This window comes from Rhinichthys klamathensis, unplaced genomic scaffold, assembly GCF_029890125.1.
Source record: "Rhinichthys klamathensis goyatoka isolate OS25496 unplaced genomic scaffold, OSU_Roscu_1.1 h1tg000230l_1, whole genome shotgun sequence".
Taxonomy (NCBI): domain Eukaryota; kingdom Metazoa; phylum Chordata; class Actinopteri; order Cypriniformes; family Leuciscidae; genus Rhinichthys; species Rhinichthys klamathensis.
In genome coordinates, this window is record NW_026606754.1 from 143,321 (window position 1) to 166,666 (window position 23,346).

At 39.9% G+C, this 23,346-nt stretch overlaps 1 protein-coding gene across 1 annotated transcript; it reads left to right on the forward strand.

Annotated features, from left to right (window-relative positions):
• Positions 1-14,505: 14,505 nt before the first annotated feature.
• LOC130099507 (uncharacterized) lies at positions 14,506-16,401 on the forward strand. Its single transcript, XM_056265219.1, has 3 exons — positions 14,506-14,744; positions 15,257-15,690; positions 16,188-16,401. Exons 1-3 carry the CDS (start codon positions 14,715-14,717, stop codon positions 16,399-16,401), a joined length of 678 nt encoding a protein of 225 aa, XP_056121194.1. The 5' UTR covers positions 14,506-14,714.
• The last annotated feature ends 6,945 nt before the right edge of the window (positions 16,402-23,346 follow it).

Here is a 23,346-nt window from a genome sequence, read left to right on the forward strand (position 1 = left end):
CAATCAACTTGTGGTTAATTTCAGGGATTCACCTGCACGCATGCAGGTAGAATGACAGATCCTCCCTTATCGGGAGATTTATTAACATGTAAGACTGATCTAATCCAAACATGTATGAATAATTATTAATTACCAATTATTAATTATGATATGCAAATTCCCCACGGATTAGATCCGCCCTGAATCCTTACACTGGGGAATGACTTGGCTGGTGATCGTGTCTGGCGGAATGATTCACCACATCTGGTGGTTACACCATGCCCGATGATCTTGAAACCAGATGGTGGTGAGAATTTGACCTGTTCAAGTGTGTTACCCACTTGTGTGATAACACGATCTATGAGTAAAACCCAAGCTGAGGTAAAACATGAATCTAAGAAGGTGGTGAAGGAAACTCTAGAAGTCCCTTCAATTTTATCAGTGTCACGTGATGAACTGGTTGAAAAACAAAAACTGATTCAACTCTTGTTGAATTATTTAACCGGGTTGTATCATTTGACGCAATTGAGAATCTTTCATCTGGGTATTACCTAGATGAAGGATTGCTAGTTCGAAAATGGGTGCCACAGGGAGAGTTTGCGTTGGGTGATCCCATGGTGCAAGTTGTAATTCCTCAGTCTCTTCGGCAGCTAGTGTTACAGACTGCTCATGATACGTCTGGCCATATGGGAGTGAAAAAGACGAACAAATTACTTTTGAGACGGTTCTTTTGGCCGAAATTGAAGCGTGATGTGTCTAAATATATTAAATCTTGTCACACATGTCAGCTTACTGGGAAGCCAAATCAATCTTTGAAACCTGCTCCTCTTTTTCCGATTCCAGCCATTAGTCAGCCGTTTGAACATCTCATTGTAGATTGTGTCGGGCCGTTGCCTAAATCAAAAGCAGGTAGTGAGTATTTGCTTACAATCATGTGCCAAGTAACTAGATATCCTGCTGCATATCCTTTACGTTCTGTGACGGCAAAACTAGTCATAAAGGCGCTGACTCGGTTCATTTCAATATTTGGAATACCACGAATTATCCAATCTGATCAGGGAAGTAATTTCACTTCTAATTTGTTCGGTCAAGTGTTGAAACAACTTCATATTCAACATAACCTCTCCAGTGCTTATCATGCCCAAAGTCAGGGAGCACTGGAGAGATTTCATCAAACGTTAAAATCTCTTTTGAGGTCGTACTGTGTTCAAATGGGTAAGGACTGGGAGACTGGTCTACCTTGGTTAATGATGCCGGCTCGGGAAGCTGCGCAAGAAAGTACTGGGTTCAGTCCGAACGACCTTGTTTTTGGACACGACGTGCGAAGTCCGTTGGCTGTTTTATCTGCTGACTGGGAAAAGTCTGATCCACCGAAAAATTTTTTGTCATATGTTAGTGATTTTCGTAAACGAGTTTGAGGCGTGCCACTTGGCAAAGTCATCTCTGAGCAGATCACAAGATCGAATGAAACTACTTTTTGATCGTCGAACAGAGTTGCGTTCGTTTCAACCTGGTGACCAGGTACTGGCGTTGTTGCCTGTTGTTGGGTCACCGTTTCAGGCTAAGCTTGTCGGACCATATACTGTTGCTCGTCAGATTTCTGATTTGAATTATTTGATTAATACGCCAAATCGAAGAAAAAAGACTAGAATGTGTCACATAAACTTGTTAAAGCCTTATTATGCTTGTAAAGATTTCGAAGACCTTATGACAAAAGACCAAGTTACTCTGCCTGATTCGCGTGTTAAACCTGTTATGTTTGCAGATGTTTCTGTTAATAATGACAGTGTTGAATTGGTTCCGACTCCAGTAGCTGGGGAGGAAGGTGAAATCTATCCGGGAGATTGTGTTCTTCAAGGTCGTCTTAGAAACTCAGAAGCACTGAGTTCTTTGAGCGTTCGGCTTGGTCATCTGTCGAATGTATTTTTTTTTTTTTTTTGGACCTCTGGTGGTCTATACGGATCACAATCCTTTAGTTTTTCTGCACTCCTTACAAAACCCCAACCAAAGGCTGATGAGATGGTGTTTGTTTCTTCAGAGTTACTCTTTGGATATACGCCATATTAAAGGCGTAGAGAATGTAACTGCTGACGCCTTGTCCCGTGTTTAAGTGCTTTAAAGTCTGTTTTCTCTGACTGTGTCTCTCTTTTTCTTTCTTAATTTTGCTTCCTAGGCGCCAGGTTGCTGAAAGTGGGAGAGTTGACGGGATTGGGGAGAATTGCAGGCCGAACCAACTATTGCTACTTGGACAAATTGAGTTGTGGGAGTTATTTGTTTTTATTAAGACTCTGTGCTCTCTTCTTTTTAGGGGGGGTGTGTGACGGGTCTCCGGTTGTTCCCGCTGTTGTCGACTGGTGGGTGTGGCTGGGAGACTCATCAAGAGAATGATGTACACCTGTGTAGGATCATCAAGTGATGTACACCTGTATATAAGCTTAGGCTTTGAGAATGTGGGCGGGCTTCGAGATCTTCAGAGCTGCAAGACTCTTGTGAGAGCTGTTGCTCCCGTACCTTTTTGTGTTGGGTTTGTTTTGTTTTCCTTTGCTATGATTTGATCTTAGTTCTGTCTGACATCTTAACACCGCTTGTCAGACAGAAATGGCAGTTGTGTTGTAATTGATTTCCTGTTATATATATTTTTCCATTTATGTTAATAAATACACGTTCAACCTGACCAACTTCACTATGTCCTCCACTCATTTGTCACGGCTTTGAGCCGGTCGTGACAGCATGAACTAACTTTTCTGCATCAGGGACTGATAGCATATTACGTAGCTTAGCAATGTTTCTAAGGTGGAAAAAGGCTGTTTTTGTAACATATGAAATATGCTTTTCAAAAGACAGGTTGCAGTCTAATGTAACACCCAGGTCTTTTTATCCGCTACAGTAAGTAACAGGGCATCCTAATATGTTAAAGTCGTGCTGTGAAAGGTTTTGTGGACGGTTTTTAGAACCGATAAGTATTACCTCTGTCTTGTCTGGATTTAATAAAAGAAAATTACGCGTCATCCAATCTTTTATATCTTTAACACAATCTGTCAATTTGGATAATTTAGCGTATTCATCTGGCCGTGATGAAATATATATTTGAGTGTCATCGGCATAACAATGTAAACTAATTCCATGTTTCCTTAGAATATTACCAAGTGGCAGCATATATATTGAGAATAATAAAGGGCCTAACACAGATCCCTGCGGCACTCCATAGTTTGCCGAAGTTATGATCGATTTTTCTCCATTTAAGTAGACGAAATGGTAGCGGTCAGATAAGTATGACCTGAACCAGCTTAATGCTTGTCCTTGAACACCAATGTAATTTTGTAGTCGATCTAAGAGTATTGTGTGATCTATAGTATCGAACGCAGCACTAAGATCAAGTAAAACTAGTACTGAGATACAGCCTTGGTCCGAAGCTAAAAGTAAATCATTTGTGATTCTAACAAGCGCAGTTTTAGTGCTATGATGTGGCCTGAATCCAGACTGAAACTTTTCATAGATGTCGTTTTCTTGCAAGAAAGAGCCGAGTTGAGCGGACACAACTTTTTCTAATATTTTTGACATGAATGGAAGATTTGAGATGGGTCTGTAATTTGCTAGGTTATTTGGATCTAATTGTGGTTTCTTAATAAGAGGTTTTATAACTGCCAGCTTGAACGTTCTTGGAACATGACCTAAAGATAAAGATGAGTTAATAATATTGAGAAGAGGCTCTTCCACTATAGGTAACACTTCTTTCAATAGTTTAGTTGGTATAGGATCTAATAAACATGTTGTTGTTTTAGATGAAGTGATAAGTTTATTTAACTCTTTTTGTTCTATGGTTGTAAAGCATTGTAATTGTTCTTGCGGGGTGATAATTGCGGCTGAATTATAAGGCGCGAGCAAGGATTGAGCGTTTACGATTGTGATTCTGATGCTTTCAATTTTCTCTGTGAAGAAGTTCATGAAATCATTACTACTAAACTGTAACAAGGTATTTTGTTCAGACGACGTCTGTTTATTTGTTAGTCTAGCCACGGTATTAATAAAAACCTTGGATTATTTCGGTTGTTTTCTATTAGTTTGCTGAGGTGCTCAGCCCTGGCTGTTTTAAGGGCCTTTTTATAACGTGACATACTGTCTTTCCACGCGATTCTAAAGACCTCTAAATTAGTTTTTTTCCATTTACGCTCTAAATTACGGGTTTCTCTCTTTAAAACATACGTAGTATTATTGTACCATGGTGCTATACTTTTTTCTCTGACCTTTTTTAATCTAATGGGTGCAACAATATCCAATGTTCTAGAGAGAATGGAGCTCATAGTGCTAGTTAATTCGTCTAGTTAATCTGTTTGTTTGGGTTCAGGCAGCAGCTGAGTCAGATCAGATAAGCTATTTGAGAAATGATCTATGGTGGATGGAAGAATTGTTCTACCTGGTCGATAACGTGGCGCAGCATGACATATTACGGAAGTGCGTAGTATGCAAGTTACCATGTAATGGTCCTTGACATCATCACTTTGTGGAATGATATCTATATCGGTTGGATCGGTTCCATATGACATAATTAAATCGAGTGTATGATTGAGACGATGAGTTGGTCCGGTGACGTTTTGCTTGACCCCGAAGGAGTTTAATAAATCTATGAACGCAGCCCCTAACGCATCATTTGAATTATCTACGTGTATGTTAAAATCTCCAACAATTAATGCTTTATCGATGTTGACCAATAGATCTGATAGAAAGTCTGCAAACTCTTTTAGGAAATTGGTGTAAGGCCCTGGAGGTCTATATACGGTAGCCAATGCTAGAGATAATAGGGATTTTTTTCTTACATCTAAGAGCGTAACATTTAGCACAAGTACTTCAAACGAATTAAACCTATGACGAGTTTTCTGAGTAACATTAAGGATATCTCTATAGATTGTTGCAACACCGCCGCCACGACCGATCAGACGGGGCTCATGCTTATAACAGTATCCTGGCGGAGTAGACTCATTTAGACCGAAATAATCATTTGGTTTAAGCCAGGTTTCAGTAAGGCACAGAACATCGAAATTATTATCTGTGACCATTTCATTTACAATAACCGCCTTAGGTGTGAGCGATCTAATGTTTAGAAGACCTAGCTTTAGAAATTGTTTTTGTTCACTAATAGCGAGATTTTTTGTTTTAATAACAATTAGATTTTTTCTTGATCCCGCGGTAGATTTATTATTTGATCTCAGTAAACGAGGAATAGAGACAGTTTCTATGCAATGTTCTACACTAGTATTAATATCAATTAAATTGGTGCAGTAGAGACTGTGATTTGGATTTTTGGTTACTAGTCAAACGGTATTTAACATCTTGGAGATGTTATCCGACAGAAGATCTGCCCCGATTCTACTTGGGTGTAAGCCATCAGCGCGGAAGAACCTCGGTCGCTCCCAAAACAGATTCCAATTATTTACAAAGAATAGTTTCTCCTCATTGCACCATGACAATAACCATTCATTTAGCGCGAATAATCTACTGAACTTTTCATGCCCTTTTTGGTACGTAGGAAGCGGTCCAGACACAATAATCGATGTTTCAGGCGATGTTCTGCGTACCATATCGATAAGGCTCCTGAAGTCTTTCTTCATTTTCCGATTAGTGACCCAACTAGGACCCACATAGGGAGCCCACCTGTTTTTGTCCATGTGGGACCTACGTAGCTGACCCAAGTGGGCCCCAGATAAGATGCCCATTTTGGGACCATACCCACTTGGTACCCACGTAGCCCAAGCATAAACCATGTGGGGCCCACATATACATGTTGGCTGGGTCTCTCTCTCTCTCTCTCTCTCTCTCTCTCTCTCTCTCTCTCTCTCTCTCTCTGCGTGTGGGTTGCATGCTGGGAGCGGAAGTGTGGTGTGGGGTGTGAGAGCGGCACGTTTTGAATTTGTTTTCAAGTTCAATTTTCTTTTACTGTGGTTTAGTTAAGTTTTTTGTTTTTTTTTATCACATTTTTTTTATAATTTTGAAAAACAAAACAAAAATCTGGGGTGATTTATTTATTTTTGATTAAGGCCATGGCGTCTCTCTCAGGCGAGGGAACGCCGGGGTTATCTATTAAGAATGGGTGTAAAGTGTTCTCAGATCAAGCGTTTACCGTAGAAGACATACTTCTAGCAATGGGTGAGATTGTAGGGCACGAAAATATAGCATCGGCTTCTAGAATGAACAAGGCGGTGGTGGTGTTTTTAAAAGACGAAAAATTGGTGAACAGCCTTGTTGAGAAAGGAATTGTTGTTGCCGATTCCCTGGTGCAAGTAACGCCGTTGCGCGCACCTGCTACCAGGGTCACAATTTCGAACGCGCCTCCGTTTATTTCTAATGAACAAATTATAAAAGAACTGAGTCGCTTTGGAAAGTTTGCGGGATCCATTAAAATGTTGCCGCTCGGGTGTAAAAATCCAGCTTTAAAACATGTTTTGTCCTTTCGAAGACAAGTTTTCATGTTTTTGAGTGCACAATCTAAGGAATTGGATATCTCGTTTCGAGTTCAACAAGGGGACAGTTCCTATATGATTTTTGCAACGACAGATAGCTTGAGATGTTTCGAATGCGGTGATTTAGGTCATAAGAGGTACACGTGTCCGCATAAGAAACAATCAGAAAATGAAAATAACGAAATAAATAAGGATGAGCAAACAGTTCAAGGCGAAAAAAGCGAAAGGCAAGACAAAGAAAAACGGCCCATAGTTGCAAAGGATGGAATGAGTTCAGGGGAAAAAACAAAAGATAGACGCGGTTAACGAGCAGGATTCGGAGGCAACGGTTTCGGCAGGTGAACCCGGCCTTATTCCTCAGACTGGATCCCCACCCGAGAAGAGTGCTTTAGATCCAAGTTCAAAGTCAGAGGTGAGTGAGTTTATTTCATCTATGCGAGCTGGTGATAATGCTGTGGGCCCGATTGTTTTGGAGGATGAAGTTGATGCTGTTAAGGAGAAAGAATGTGTTCATGGTAAAGAGGTTGCGAGTGTTAGTGGGCTACAGAATAATGTGATTATGGAGAGTGAAAATAGTGATGAAGATGTGGAGGGTTGTGATAATTGTTCGGAGGTTTCGGAGATTGATTGTAGTCAGGCTTTGGAGGAGGTGTATTCGGTCGAGGAATTAAATGATTTTCTGGATTTAACTAAAGGGAAAAAGGTTGATGTTGCAAAATATTTCCCAGATGTTAATAAGTTTATAAGATCCGTGGCGAAAGCACAGAAGACGACGGGCTATGAGGTCATTTCAAAACAGAAACTATTTCGGCTGAAAAAGTTTCTAACAAGCGTACGTAAAGCTCAGAAAGAAAACGTAAAATTGTCAAAATGGAAAAAATAAAGCACATGGGTGTGGGATCTATCCTAGTTTCTGTGCTGCTTCTATGTTTTTTGTCTTTTTCCCTCTCCCCTGCCATGCAGATTCTTAGATTAGGATCATTGAATGTTAATGGGTTGAGGGATGGAGGGAAAAGGGTTTTACTTTCTGAGTTTCTTAGGCTTAAAGATTCTGAAGTAATTTTTTTACAAGAAACCCATAGTGATATAAAAAATGAATCCGAGTTGAATTTGTGGTGGGAAGGAAAGCTTTGTTCAAGCCATGGCACCAATGTAAGTGCAGGTGTAGCTATTTTATTTGCAACTCACCTTAATGTTAACATTTTATCAGAAACGGAAATAGAGAGAGGACGCATTTTGATGGTGAAAGCTAAAGTTGAAAATCAGGTATTCGTTTTTATAAATATTTATGCTCCAAATAAAGGGTCAGATAGAGTAATCATGTTTAGAAAATTAGGAGAGTTTTTAAAAAGTTATACTTTAGATGGTATGTTAATCGTGGGTGGGGATTGGAATTGTTCTCTTAACTTTCTTGTAGATAGGAATAATGAGGAACCACATCCTGTATCAGCTGCTGTTTTAAAAAGTATTATAGGTCAGAATGATTTAGTAGATGTATGGAGAGACAGGAACAAAGAGGTGAAACTTTATACATGGACTAAGGTCTCGCAGGGAAGAATAAGTGTAGCTAGACTGGACAGGTTTTATGTTAAGTGTGCTGAGAATAATAGGATAATGGGGTGTAATATTTTTCCATGTTGTCTATCAGATCACAATTTTACCACAGTTAATATTGTTTTGAATCAAACTAAATTTAAAAGTCTGTATTGGAAATTTAATGCTGCATTATTGAAAGAAAAAGAGTTCATTGAGAAATTTGAAATGTTTTGGAAGGAATGGGTTTCTAAGAAAAAGGATTTTGATAATTTGATACAATGGTGGGAAATAGGAAAGACACAAATACAAATATTTTGTCAGCAGTTTACATGTTTTTCAACAAGAAAAACAAAACAAAGCATTTCTGAAATTGAACAAGAGATATTTCACATTACATCTGGTATGATTCAGAAATCTAATGCTTGTTCAGCTGACATGTTGCGTGAAAAGAAACGTGATCTAGAAGACTTGTTGCAAGTGCGGGCAAAAGGTGCCTTGATAAGATCACGATTTATGTCTGTACATGATATAGATGCTCCCACAGCATATTTTTTTAACTTAGAAAAGGTGTCAAAACAACAAAATGAAATGTATTGTCTGACAAAACCCGATGGACAAAAGACTTTTGAGGCAAGAGAAATGAGAAAGATTGCGGTGGACTTTTACTCAAACTTGTACAGAAAGGAAGAAACGGATCCTGAATGTGTGTCACAGATACTGCAGCAGTTGCCCTCTCTCACTCAAACACAGAGGGAGAAGTTGGACAGTGATGTATCATTCGAGGAGTTGACTGATGCCGTGAAGCAGATGAAGCCTGGGAGAGCACCTGGAATTGATGGACTATCAGTGGACTTTTTTAAAGCTCTGTGGAACTGCATTGGAAGAGAGTTGTTTGAGGTGATCCAAGAGTGCTTTAAAGAAAAACGCCTTCCCACAAGTTCTCAACGGGCAGTATTAACTTTATTACCAAAAAAGGGGGACTTGAGTGATCTTAAAAACTGGAGGCCGGTGTCAATCCTAACAACGGACTATAAGCTAATAGCTAAAGTGTTGGCAAATAGGCTGAAAACTGTATTAGGAGATGTAATACATCAAGATCAATCTTACTGCATTCCAGAAAGATCCATATATGATAATATTTTTATGGTCAGAGACATTCTAGAGCAGCCTTTCTCAAAGTGGGTGCCGCGGCACACTGGGGTGCCCCCTGACTGTGTCAGGGGTGCCGCCAAAAAATGACGTAGGCTAAAAAATAAAAAAATCTGACATTTCATATATAAATATATTTACATAAATACATTCTTCTTCTTTTTAAACATATGAACGTATTAATAAAATTGTAAATTAATTTTAGATAAATATATACGAAAATATATACGGAAAAAAAACGGTGTTGCCTACACCGTGTTATCCTCTTTTTAAAATTTGCACCCTGTTGACTTAAACGGGGCAAGTTTTAAACCTGCTTTTAGCCTCTTAACAACCTTAATGTGTCATTACAAGTGCACAGCCATGTGAGTGTACACGGTGAATCTGACTGCAGTAAATGTGAAAGATATGAATAAAAATTATGTTTATTCAGCCAGCTGCTCACATACCCGTATTTTCTTCCTGTGTTCGGTCGAAGTCCACAGTAGGCGATTGTCGAGTGCGCGCGCGCGATCATTGGTAACTAAGCAACAGTGGAGACTCAGACTGTCAGCTGTCAGCCGATGACGGTGCTGTGTGGTGTTCTGAGAATATTAGCTCAAATGGATAGTTCATCCGAATCAGATGTTGAACACACGGAGGAGGTTTGATCGCGCGCGCGAACTCGACAATCAACTACTGTGGACTTCGACCGAAAACAGGATAAAGAGATTATTCCCTGCCTTCGTGAAAGCTCGGATCACAGTTAAGACTGATATATCAGCCCAGGCATCCACGATCCCTTGGCAGATAGTGGCGTAAATCGCCCGGCGCTGTCTCCCCCGTCTTGGTGAACGTGTGTTCACCATCCGTATATAAGGCGCTCTGGATTATAAGGCGCACTGTCGTTTTTTGAGAAAATTAAAGACTTTTAAGTGCGCCTTATAGTGCGGAAAATACGGTATATAAAATTAACCATAAAAATCCATCTCACAAGACCGAAGCAAGACACACACACAACTTGACGCAAATGACGCAGCGGCAACCCATAGCGACGCGTTATTATAGCAACAACACCTCAGACTGACAGAAACGTAAAAATAAACGTGAATTTAGGCCACTTTAGTTTTGTACACATTGTCATGTTAATTATAAGCAAATAAATTTTTTTTATTGACCACAATATACCAAAAGGTGCTATAAAATTGTTATTATTATTGTTATTGTTATTTACAGTTCGTATTATGCTCTGTTCATACTGTTCTGTCTAAATAAACAGGACATTTGCATTTACATTTGGGTTATGCAGTGTTTTTAAATTATATTTTACACTGGGGTGCCTTGAGATTTTATGCACTTTTGAAAGGTGCCCTGACTGAAAAAAGTTTGAGAAAGGCTGTTCTAGAGTACTCAAAACTATATGAAGTGAATGTTGGCTTTCTGTTCCTGGATCAGGAAAAAGCATTCGATAGAGTGGATCATGGTTTTCTGTATGATACAATGACGGCTTTTGGGTTTGGAGATGGTTTTATGTCATGGATCAAACTCTTATATATGAATGCCTCTTGTGTTCTAAAAATAGGAGGTGGGTTAAGTAAACCAATAAGTTTGCTTAAAGGCATAAGACAAGGATGCCCACTGTCCGGTCAGTTATACGCTTTAGCAGCGGAACCACTCCTATGTGTGTTAAGAAAAGAAATGTCTGGTTTAAAGGTGGATGGTTGCTGCAATGCGTTTAAGATAACAGCATATGCAGACGACATAACTGTAGTCGTGAAAGATCAAAGAGATATTGATGTTGTCATTCAAAGTATCGCTTTATATGAGAGAGCGTCTTCTGCTAAACTGAACTGGAGTAAAACAGAAGCTTTTTGGTGCAATGATAAAGAGAAAGGCTGTCATGTCAATGCAAAACCTGTTATCCCTGGAAATGTAAAGTGGGAAAAAGATGGTTTTAAGTTTTTAGGCATTTTTTTGGGTTCAGAAGAATATCAAAGAAAAAATTGGGAAGGTGTTAAAGATAAAATTTGTAACAGAGTATCAAAATGGAATTGGATTGTACCTCAATTGTCATATAGAGGGAGAGTACTGGTTATTAATAATCTTGCTGCCTCTATTTTATGGCATAAATTAATTGTGTTAAACCCACCAGATGGATTCATTAAGGAAATTCAGAAAGTGTTTGTTAGTTTCTTTTGGAATGGACATCACTGGTTAAGAGAATCAGTGCTGTATCTGCAGTTAAATGAAGGAGGTCAAGGCCTTATGGACATCAAGTCCAAGGTAGCTGCTTTCAGACTGCAGATTGTGAAAAGACTCCTTTATGATCAGCCACAGAACTGGACTGAAATAGCTTGTGTGTTATTAAGAAGAGTGGGGCAGATGAATTTAGATAGACACCTTTTCTTAATGAATTTGAAGGAAGTAGATTTTAACGGACTCTCTTCTTTTTATGCATCAGTCTTAAATGTGTGGCAAATATTTATTGTTAAAAGAGAGCTGTCTGAAATAACCCATGAGTGGGTGCTTGAAGAACCTCTGATTTTTAATCCACTTTTATCTAGTGGGTTGTTAAAATCAAAAGGTGTTTGTGCAAGCTTGATTAAAGCAGGAATATGTAAAATATGTCATCTTCGGCACAATCGGCAGAGGGACAAATGGATTTCTGCAGAAACACTGGCCTCGAAGATTGGTGTTCATTCTGTTAGGATTGTTGAAAAATTATTAGTGGAGATACAGGAGTTTTTTACTGTACCTGTGCAAGCTGAGATGGTTGAGACCGTATTCCCCAGCATCAGGGTGGGTGTAAATGTAGGAGACTGGCAGGAGGGGGAGGGAAGATTACTGTTTTTTAAAACTCCTGAAATTAGTCGTTTTGACACAATATCTAAGAAGAGTTTTTATCTTGTATGTGTAAAATACTTAAATTTAAGAGCATTGCAAGATCTCCCAGAGACCAAATGGACTAATTTAGTTGAAGCAGGAGCCTCTCCAAAAGGATGTTGGAGGACGTTGTATAAGAAACCAATCGAGAAAAGAAGTGGAGATTTGCAATGGAGGATTTCCCATTGGATTTTAGCAACGAACCGTTTCAAAGTTCATCTGAATCCTCTGCAAGGGGAAGAGTGTTTGTTTAGTGGGTTACCAGAAACAGTGTCTCATATATTTATTGAATGTTTCAGGCTAGCAGGAATTATGGGTGTGTTAAAAGACCTGAGTCATGATTTTGGTTTCATTTTTACAAATAGCTTTTTTATTTTTGGACCAAAATATAGCACCTCAAATAAAAGCAAAATTGTTGTGATAAATGTTTTATTTGGGATGGCAAAAATGGCTATCTGGCTGACAAGAAAGAGAAAAATGCAGTTTAATAGCGACAATGATCCTTTGGACATGTTCAGAGCCCTGGTAAAGAGTAGGCTGGTTATGGAGTATAAGTATTATGAACTGGTGAATGATACCGATTCTTTCTTCTACTTATGGGGGATTGAAAATGTTTTATGTAAACCCAATGGAGAGGGAGGATGTAATGTATTGCTGTAAAAGAGGCTGTTTGTTTTTAGGTTTTTTTAAAAGATTTTTTATCTGGATATGATTTTAATAGTAATATAGTAATGTGTTAAAGGTGTATACAGTTGTGGTATAGATTGTAATTAAAGAGATGTTAAAAGTCTAAAAAAGTCTCTCTCTCTCTCTCTCTCTCGCTCTCTCTCTCTTCCCAACTCTCTCTCTCTCCCTCTCATTTTTATCTTCCTCTCTCCTCTCTCTCTCTCGCTCTCTCTCTCTTCCCAACTCTCTCTCTCTCCCTCTCATTTTTATCTTCCTCTCTCATCCTATTTTAATTCGTGTTTGTAATGTTTTTTGTTTTGTTTGTTTCGGGTGTATACACATATATATATATATATTCTGTGTGAATTGTAGTTCGATGTATTATTAGTCCAATTATTAAAGCCATTATATTCTTGATTGCTTCTGTCTAAAATGCTCATTTTTACAAAGTCAATGAGATGTTGATCCTAGCTACAAAAGCTTTTAGTATTGACTACTTTGAGTAGTTTAATTTTATAAACACAGGAAAATTAATGTTCACGGCCATAAAATTGATATTTCTTGGAGTTTATAAGAAGGGATAACTTTGTTGAGAAGTTGATAAGTTAATCTTACGGCCGATAGCTAAATTAGATAGTGTCAGTGCTCTTGCTGTGCGCTGATGGAAACAGATATAGACTGAACTGTTGCCACAGATATAGACTGAACTGTTGCTGAGGGGTTGCCACGGCGACACCCATGAGAAGTCATGTTTAAGACTTGCTGCTAAACAAAACGCTTGTTTTCTGTCCAAAAATTGGATAAACACCGACTTTTTATGAGGAAAATGCAAGAGAAGTGACCACAACACACCAGAGGAGAGACAAAGAAGAAAAAGATAGAGAAAGAAAGAGACAGAAGGAAAAAAGATACAGTTGGAAGAAGGAGCTCAGAAACAGAGTTCAGAAAGAGAGCATCAAGCCAGAGATAGGGACTCGAGTTTGAGACTCGGACTCGAGTGCGACTTAAGTCGCACACACAGTGACTTCAGACTCGACTTGAGACTCGTCCTCGAAAGACTTCAGACTCGACTCGGACTCGAGCTGCGGGACTCGTGAACAATGTTTATTTTTAGGAAACGTCTGATGAGCTCGCTGTTATTCCCCTCCCTCCGACCCGTTACCTAAAACCTGCCTACATAACACGTACTACGTGCGCGTGGCCACACATGAGAGGACAACAAACAAACATGTCGACTGCACCGGCCGCTGCTGTGCCATTCATCGTAAGCTTTGGGTTTAAAAACTTCAAACAAGACGGGCCAAATAAAAGAAGCGCTCAATGCAAAATATGCGGTATCTGCGCGCGTGCACCTCATGGTGTTCCATGAGCGAGAGAGAACGCGAGAGGTATGGGTGAACGAAAGAGAGAGAGAGAGAGGGACGTGCGAGAGGTAGTGCGGCGCGAATGCGCTACGGCGCTCTGCAATCAAATACGATTTTAAATAGGCTTAGTAAAAATAAAATAAAAAATCGAAAATCAATGTGTGGCGGTCAGCCAGTGTTGATATTGTGGCGGGCCGCCACAAATATATGAACGTATGGGGAACCATGTATTTCACATCATTTGGTTCCAATAGTGTTTTGCATTTAGCTACACTGTGATGTTTTGCACTATGTCAATTTTAGCGCTGTGAGGTAGGCTTTAACATTTTCTATTCATGGGTTTCAGTCACGTGACTTTTTTGTTGTGGCCGCCATCTTTAGGACCTTTGAGTTAAATTGAGTAGTATCTCCCTGGTGATTGGAAAGATGTCGCACACTAAAATAGCACACCTCACTACAGACGAAAAACAACGGTATTTAAATAAAATTAGGTATAGATCCTTATTTACTGCCAAACGAACTGCTGACTCCACTAAAGTCTTGTAAAAAGTTGCCAGATTTGACGTTTGCTGATATTTATATCTACCTCGTCCACAATCCCTCTCCATACACCGGCGAAGCTCTCAAAGCATTTAAAAGCACTGAAGCCTACCTCTACTTCACTTCGGGATGGGTTAATGATCCCAAAATCTATCATCTGGAGATGAAGAAAATGTTCTTGATAACAGGACGGGTAAGTGATATTAACGTTACACGAGTAATCGCTGCATCGCTGAACTGAATTGCTAATAATGTCGGTAAAGCACATCTCCTGTATTATTATTGAGGTTTGGACACCTTTATTTTCAATTCTTATTTATTTGTAAAACGCTTTTCACAATATCGTTTCAAAGCAGCTTTACAGAAAATGCATGGGTCTACATTACAATTTAGAGGGTCCAAGTTATGCATTTCAGAAATGTTTAAAAATCACGCAGTTAGCTATAATCTATTAATTTAAACAATGTATTAATTTAAGGCAGAAACAGTGAGCAGTAGTTTAGCATACTGAAGCAGGTAACAACAACATAATTCAGCCATACATATAACATATAACAAGTTTAGTAATGTAAAAATAGATAGCTGTCTAGAATGACGTTTTACGTGTTACAATTGTAAACTACATGTTTTAATTTAGCTAGCTAACCTGTAATATGCAATAATAATGTAAAATTAAAAGTAATTTTACTTTTATTAAATTTCCAGGTGAAGCATTCACAAAGCCTCAGTGTAACACCAACACACCCCTGGATAACAGTACAGGAAGATGGGACTGTTCTCATGGCTCACTGCACCTGTAAGGCTGGTTTAGGAGAGGTTTGCTCTCATGCAGCAGCTCTAATGTATTGTGTTTTGGCTTCTGTTGATGTCAATAATGGGCAGGCTTGCACCCAGAAGCCCTGTGCATGGGCCCAGCCAAGTATGGAGTCTGTCCGAGGTGTCCAATATGCAGAGATCCGTAACATCAGTTTCTGTCATAAACAAGAGCCCCGTCATGTTCAAGGCCCTGGTTTTCCTGACATTACACCATCAGATGAAGAGTGCAGGGTGTTTTTTGAGATGCTTCATCACAGTGAAATGCAAGAGTCAAAGCCAAAGAAAAGTGCCATCCTTTCTGTCATCGAGGGCCACTCCCACATGTACACCGTGTTGAAATATAACTAAGTGCATCCAATAACATAATGCATATGATACTTTAATGAAGTATATACCTGAGTTTTGTGTCAGTTTTACCTGACACAACATATTTTACTATGGTATTTTTGAAAGGGATAGTTCACTCAAATATGAAAATTCTGTCATCTACTCGCCCTCAAGTTGTTTCAAACCTGTATAAATTGATATACAATATCATGCTTACAACATCTTGCATATGCACACAAAAAATGTATTTTAAAGAATGTTTGTAATCAAACAGATGATGGCACTCATTGACTTTTTATAGTAGGGAAAAAAAAATACTATGGAAGTCAGTAGCTACCGTCAACCGTGTGGTTACCAGCATTATTTAAAATATCATATTTTGTGTTCAGCAGAGGAAAGAAATGTATAAAAGGTTGGAACAACTTGAGGGTGAGTAAATGATGACTATCACTTTTTCAAGTCAAATATCTGAATACATCTTCCACCACTGCAGGTACACGCCAAAGGTGATGCAGCTGGACTTGCCCACTCCTTTGTCAAACATATATTCAAGCACCTGGCTGGAGATGGACTTGCCCACGCTACTGGTTGAGAGTGTCAAGGTCTTTGATAACCTACATCTGACACAGCAACAGGTAAGTATAAAAACTTTACCAACTAATTACTACCAATATTTCTACCTGTGCAGTTTAAATTCATGTAGATAATTGACTAAATAACTAACAAACCTTTCTCCCTGGATTGGAGCATCACCCGACGGCATGGTAAGTTGCACTTGCCATGGTGACGGCGTCCTGGAGATAAAATGCCCATTCAACAGCAGGGACCGTTCACTCAACAAAAGCTGCAGAGATTCATCATTCTGTCTTTGCATAGGAGAGGATGGGACAATGGAGCTTAAGACTGACCACAAGTTCATGTATCAAGTGCAAGTTCAGATGCATGTTTCCATGGTGAGTTACTGTGACTTTATTGTATGGACACCACAGGAGTTTTTCATCCAGCGGATCAAGTATGATCCTGTTTTCTTCCACAATGCTTACCTCAAAGTGGTTGAATTCATCAAGACTAGAGTACTACCAGAGCTGCTGGGAAAATGGTATACAGCTCCACGCCATACTCCCACACACACTACAACCACTGAACAGCCATCCGAAATGGGATGCTACTGTGGTAAACCTTGTGACACCGATGACATCACCTGCACATCTGGACAATGTACGCGGAAGCACTTTCACAAGTCTTGCCTTAAATTGAGCAGGGTACCGAAGACATGGAAATGTGTGGAGTGCAGAAGAAAACGTGTAGTTATTTGACGTGTATATATTTACAAAAGTTTTTTGATTAATCAGTTTATTAATCAAAACTAATCAAATCAAACCCGCTTATTTACATCAGCGTCCTTTCAACATAATCTCCATGAAACTTGTGCATTACAAACTAAAATAATATTTGACGGTTACTGAAGTATATACATTTTTTGGTAACACTTTACAATAAGGTTCATTAGTTAACTACATTAGTTAACATTAACTAATAATGAACTGCATTTATACAGCATTTATTAATCTTTGTTAATGTTAATTTAAACATTTACTAATACTTTATTAAAATCTTGTTAACATTAGTTAATGCACTGTGAACTAACAATGAACAGCTTTATTTATATTAACTAACATTAACAAAGTTTAATAAATAATGTAACAAATGTATTGCTTATTGTTAGTTCATGTTAGTTAATACATTAACTAATGTTTAATAAATGAACCTTATTGTAAAGTGTTACCCATTTTTTTTACCATGACTTAATGAAGTTGTAATATACCTTATTTTATGAATTATTTGATTATTATGAATAATTAACAATGAATAGAATAAAAGCAATGTAGTTTAATGAAACCTGTTTTTTTTATTGCAAATATAAAACAGAATTGTATAAAAACAAACAACAATTCATATTATTATGTGTTACACTGGGAACACAATGTTACTCTCTATTCTGAGGGCACAACAGATGGGCAAATATTACACAAAGCACAGCAGACTTTGACCATCTTGTCCAGAGATGTAAGTTCTCCTGGAATTGTAGTCTGGCAAAGAGAGATGGGTATTGTGCTTTGCAAAATTGTGTACTTGTTTCTTACAAGACCAATGACGCGTTCCACATGGATCCGAACAGCTGCTAGTCCCCTTGTAGTTTCAAGTTCACTTGGGTGCAGTTGCTGTTTCCCTTTAGTGAAGGCAGGTAATTTGAGATGAGCACTGTACAAGCCCACAGCATCTCCTATGGTAAACCCTCGATCTCCCAAGACGACATCACCAGGTGACAGGTTTTCCAGGTAGCCGCAGTTTTCTGTCAGATGCTTATCACTTGTTTGCCCCCCCCCCCCCCCCCCCCCCAACCAGTAGAAACAAATGATATGAATCCCTGTGGTGTTATTGAGATCAAATACTTAACAGTATTATGATGTTTGTACTGTGAATATGTTTGTGCTCGCGCTCTCATGTTCTTAGGCTTCTCAATGAAAATTTCAAAACAATCTATTATGGAAGTACAATTTCTGTAACTGCTGTTTTTGAAACACATAGGTAAACTTATTTGAATCTGCTCCTTGCTGGGCCACACTATGAATGAAGACAACCTACTGTTCATGACATTTAATGTACTGTTAAAAATTCGGCTTACAGTAGGCTTTGACACGTGAAATATATATGTAAAAAAGTGGAGAGGTAGATTCAATCTCATTCTCATTAGAGTCATTAAAAAGCAGTGAAAAGGAGTCAGCCCAGGTCCCGCCTTTAGAAATCCTGACAAGAAGGTGAAGACGACCATCATCTTGGAATAGGATGGAAGTCCAGTTAAGTCCTGGACCATCTCATCATTTTCTTTGAACACCTCCTGCTGGAAAGATAACTTGCTTGCCCTGTCCCTAAGCTGATGAACCTCAGCCCTCAGTCTGGCACACTCTTCCGTCAGTTTCTTCACAGTTTCTCGACAGGCTTCATCAGTGCATGCTACACGGCTCTCAGTATGGATAGGTTCTTTAGAGTAGCTGTGTTCCCCACTCTGCCCGCTGTCAGTGTTGTCAATTTCAATGTCAGTAAGGTTATCATGGGGTGACACTGACACATCACTGGTACATCTCTTTCTTTTAACAGCCTGTGTCTGCTCATATTTTTATAGCAATTTATTCTTCTTTGTCGTTGCTCAGATGACAGGTAGCCAAAAATACTTGGCACATAATCGGGGTTCAGAGGATTTTCACTTTTTTTGCCTGCAGTGGTAGAAGATGAGACACCAATTAACGTTACCTACTCAGAATTAGTTACTGTCTAACAGTGGATATAGTTAACTTAACGTTAGCAGAGACACAGATGACCTATTTTGTATGGAAATGTTAGCTAGCTACACATTAACTAATTCAATTTGTCTGCAAAGGCTGATTGGTAAGGAACTAGTGTTAATGTTAGAACAGCTAACGCTAAACTAGCCATTATTTACCTGAAATAAAGTGCTCACTGCAGAGTCTGGAGTGTTCTGTAGGTGTTCAGTGATCCCTCTTTATAGCAGCAATCCATCTCTGACGACGCTCAGGGTTTTTGGGGATATTGTAAAACGTTAATTTCTCATTTCTTTGAGATTTGCTGTTATCGCAGCTTACAGCACAGCAGATAGACGGCATGTTTGGATTTGGTCCTACAAATGGCGGCCACACAGCTGTGTGACGTCACGTGAAACCCGTGAATATTTGGTCTTATGGCTCCGCAGCACAATAGGAGCCAAGGCCTTTCATTATAATTCAGCAACAGACATGAGAGTCCTTTTTCTTCAGAACCTCAATTTGTCCAGAGACAGATATTAACTTAAAAGTAAAGCATTCTTGGTGTTTTTGTCATGTTGAAATAGCCTGTTTACACTGATTATATACCTAAATCAAAGCTGATACTGTATGCTAATAGATAAAGGAGTCATAATAACATTACATGCTTTGAATTCCTTATATATGAAGTGTTCTAAGCAGCCTGGATGGGTCGCTGTACGTGATGCAACACTTATTATAACCACAAGAGACTTCAGACTTGACTTGGACTCTAGTTCAGAGACTTGAGACTTGACTTGGACTCTAGCTCAAAGACTTGAGACTTGACTTGGACTCTAGTTCAGAGACTTGAGACTTGACTTGGACTCTAGTTCAGAGACTTGTGAGCATCTCTGCATCAAGCTGAAAAGAAACAAACAAGGAGAAAACAAAAACAAACAAGAACATAGAGGGACTCAAGCAAGTAACAGCAAGTAACTGGACACTGACATCAGTAAGTTTTTGCATTTATTACTATAAAACAAGTCCCAACTGAAAAACTCAAACTAATAGCTAACAAGCTAACATTGGACTGTGGTTACCTAGCAACGGCATCAATAACAGCAGTAGTGCTGTTTTAAACAAGGAACACAGAAGCTTGAAGATCAACTGTTTCATGATGTCTACACACTTTGACACCATTGAATATCCCCCAGCTATCAAAAGCAAAACTGCAAGAGGAAAATATAAACAGACAATACTTCGAGAAAAACCAGAAATCCTGTTCCTGGATCATTACAAAGATGGAAGGTCCAGTAATTTAATCTTCTGGACTGATGAACCATATGCCTGGCTGAATGTGTTCAGCTCTCACTACCCAGCAAAAAAGAGAGCAGGCATTTGTAATGGATGGAAAATAAGTGTACTGGAAGAAAATGACTCTGACACCACCAGAATAACAGTGAACCTGTTCAAAAATGGAACTACCATGATACAAGGCGACCTGAGACAGTTTGAGTGTGACTTTCCTGCAATGAGACTGAGAGCTGAGAAGGAGAAAGAGGTCCTCGCAAGCATCGCTCCAACCCTGAGAGTCAAACCGTCCTGTTCTGTCCCTGCTCCAGACAGACAGGCTGATGCTGACACTGATCTTCCCCTGCTACAGCACTCTGAGGCCCTGGACATCATGAGAGAACACTTCTCCCAGATGGAAATAGAACTGGTAAAAATCAGAGAGCAGCTGGACCAACAGCAGCATACAACCCCTACTGTCAGTGACTTCCAGGCCAAAAAAGAACAGGACAGTGTCAACTCACAGCTGAGAGAGCTTCAACAAGAACTAGATCGTCAGAGAAGACAGCTGGATGATCTCAGTGAGGAGATTAAATAACTTAGGAAAGACAGAGACAACTGCAGAACTGAATTGGCTACTCTGAGAGAAGAGCTACAGGACAGGGACAGGCTCAGCCTACAAGCCAGACTGAGCTCCACACAACCCCCTGTGCCCACCTCTCAGATCCAGACCACATCCAACCAAACTCCCATTACACCTGCTGAAAGACAACACAGCCCTTTCATCGAGGACCTCCCCCCTCTCACGCAGCCTGGTGCAGACTCTAAACTCCCCCTGTACCAACCAGCTGCCTCCATACAAACTTCCCAAGCCAAAACACCAGTCACAATCCTGCACCTGTCCAAGGCCCTTCCTCTAACCAGCCTCCAGCTAGGAGCTCCAGACCTGAAACCACCACCACAGCTCCACATCCAGACCCGACAGCTGAGAATGAACAAACACACACAGGCAGAAGGGCTGACATTATCCTCCTCATGGACTCAAATGGAAAGTTCCTAAATGAAAAGACCTTATTCCCAAGGCACAGAACGGAGAAGATCTGGTGCCCCAATACCTGGAGAGCCCTGGAGCTGCTAACAGTACCTGAGCTAGGCTCACCTAGCCACATCATCATTCACACAGGCACCAACGACTTAAGGACCCAGCAGGACAGACTGGCGGACTCTCTGAGGAGTGTCATTGAGCAAGCATCCACCAATTTCCCTACTAGCAAGATAGTCATATCTGCGTTGCTGCACATGAGAGACTTCCACCCCCACACCATTCACAGAGTGAATATCAGCCTCTCCAGGGACTGTGCCCTCAAACCCAACGTGTTCTTAGCCCACCACCCAACCCTCCACCTGGACTGCCTGTATGATAACATACACCTACATAGAAATGCAGTCCCCACCCTTGCTAGGACCCTGAAGGATGTTGCTCTTGGAAGGAGCCCTACTACCACTCCAAGGGGTAACCACACAACGCAGACCCCACGCAGACCTCCAGGACATCCTAGACCTTCAAGACCATCCAGACCTCCACCATACATCCACCCCCGGTCATCAGAGAGGACGGCCAGGCCACCAAACCCACAGCCAACACAACACTGGCCCCCGATACCCAGCCAGAGAGCCCCCCAGCCTGAAGGTCCTATACCCCCGCTCATCCCAACGGCAGAACCAAGACTACAGGAGCAGCAGCCTACTGGACTGAGCTATGCTGCAGCAGTGAGAAGAGCCACAACCCCACCCCCCTCTGGTGAACTCAAAGACATATTACGCATGCTAAACCTGCTCTGCTCTCGCCTCATATAGCTACATGATGGAAGAGCAGAGACCTCTTACAGAAATCATAATAATTCATAGTATAACATGTTAGATATAATTTTAAATGAATAGTAATATAAGGACAATTCTAAACAATATCTCACACATGATACATTCTAAAATGTCACTCAAAGTTTAATATTTTATTAATTTACCTACACATTATTTTCCATTTATTTATTTATTTTATTCTTATTTTTATTTTATTTTATTTTTTTATTTTTTATTCCCATTTGTTACTAGTATAATTTTTTAGTATCTAGTTTACTTTTAGGTGTTGGAATATAAGGTGTTTTTCTAATTTTTGAACAGATTACACTTGGAGATGAAATCGTTTACAATAACATGTTGGAACATTCAAGGTCTGAGATCATCAGCTTTTGGTCTAAAGAGCAGAAACTCAGATTTTAATAGAGAGTTAAAAGACTCTGACATCATAGTTTTACAGGAAACATGGTGCAGAGAAGATGTTTCCACTGGTTGTCCTCACGGCTACACTGATTATTATACCATCAACAAAAAATCCCACAATAACCCAAGGCAGAGATTCAGGAGGCATGATTATATGGTGTAAATCAGAACTGAGCCAGTCCATCACAGTAATTAAAAAAGAAGAATCATATATATGGTTGAAAATTAACAAACAGATGATTTGTGCTGAGCAACATGTCTATGTGCCATCTACATACCTCCATCAGAATCCCCCTACTACAACCCAGATATTTTCTCTATTCTTGAGGAGGAAATTAACCATTGTAAAACCATGGGAAATGTATTAATCTGTGGGGACTTGAACGCTCGAACAGGGGAAAGAGCTGACACTATGAACACCCAGGGAGACAAACAGTTACCTGGAAGCACCTGCTTCCCCCTCCCTGAATGTCCTGCTAGAAAGAGCTTTGACAAGCTTACTAATACAAGCGGTATGCAGCTTTTACAGCTATGCCGTACACTGGGTCTGTACGTAGTCAACGGCAGGCTACGAGGGGGCTCTCTGGGTCGCTACACTTACAGCTCAGCTCTTGGCAGTAGTATGGTTGATTATTTCATTACAGATCTAGATCCAGTGTCTCTCAGAGCTTTCACAGTCAGCCCCCTCACACCCCTCTCAGACCACAGCAAAATCACAATATACCTGAAAAGGGCCCAGTCTAAGTCTGGAGCCCCTAGTGCCTGTGAACTGTTTAACAG

Coding starts and splice junctions, on each gene's coding strand:
- LOC130099507 (XM_056265219.1), top strand. CDS start 14,715: ATGAAGAAAATGTTCTTGATAACAGGACGG. Junction 14,745..15,256: donor TGTTCTTGATAACAGGACGG/GTAAGTGATATT, acceptor TTAAATTTCCAG/GTGAAGCATTCACAAAGCCT. Junction 15,691..16,187: donor ATCGAGGGCCACTCCCACAT/GTACACCGTGTT, acceptor CCACCACTGCAG/GTACACGCCAAAGGTGATGC.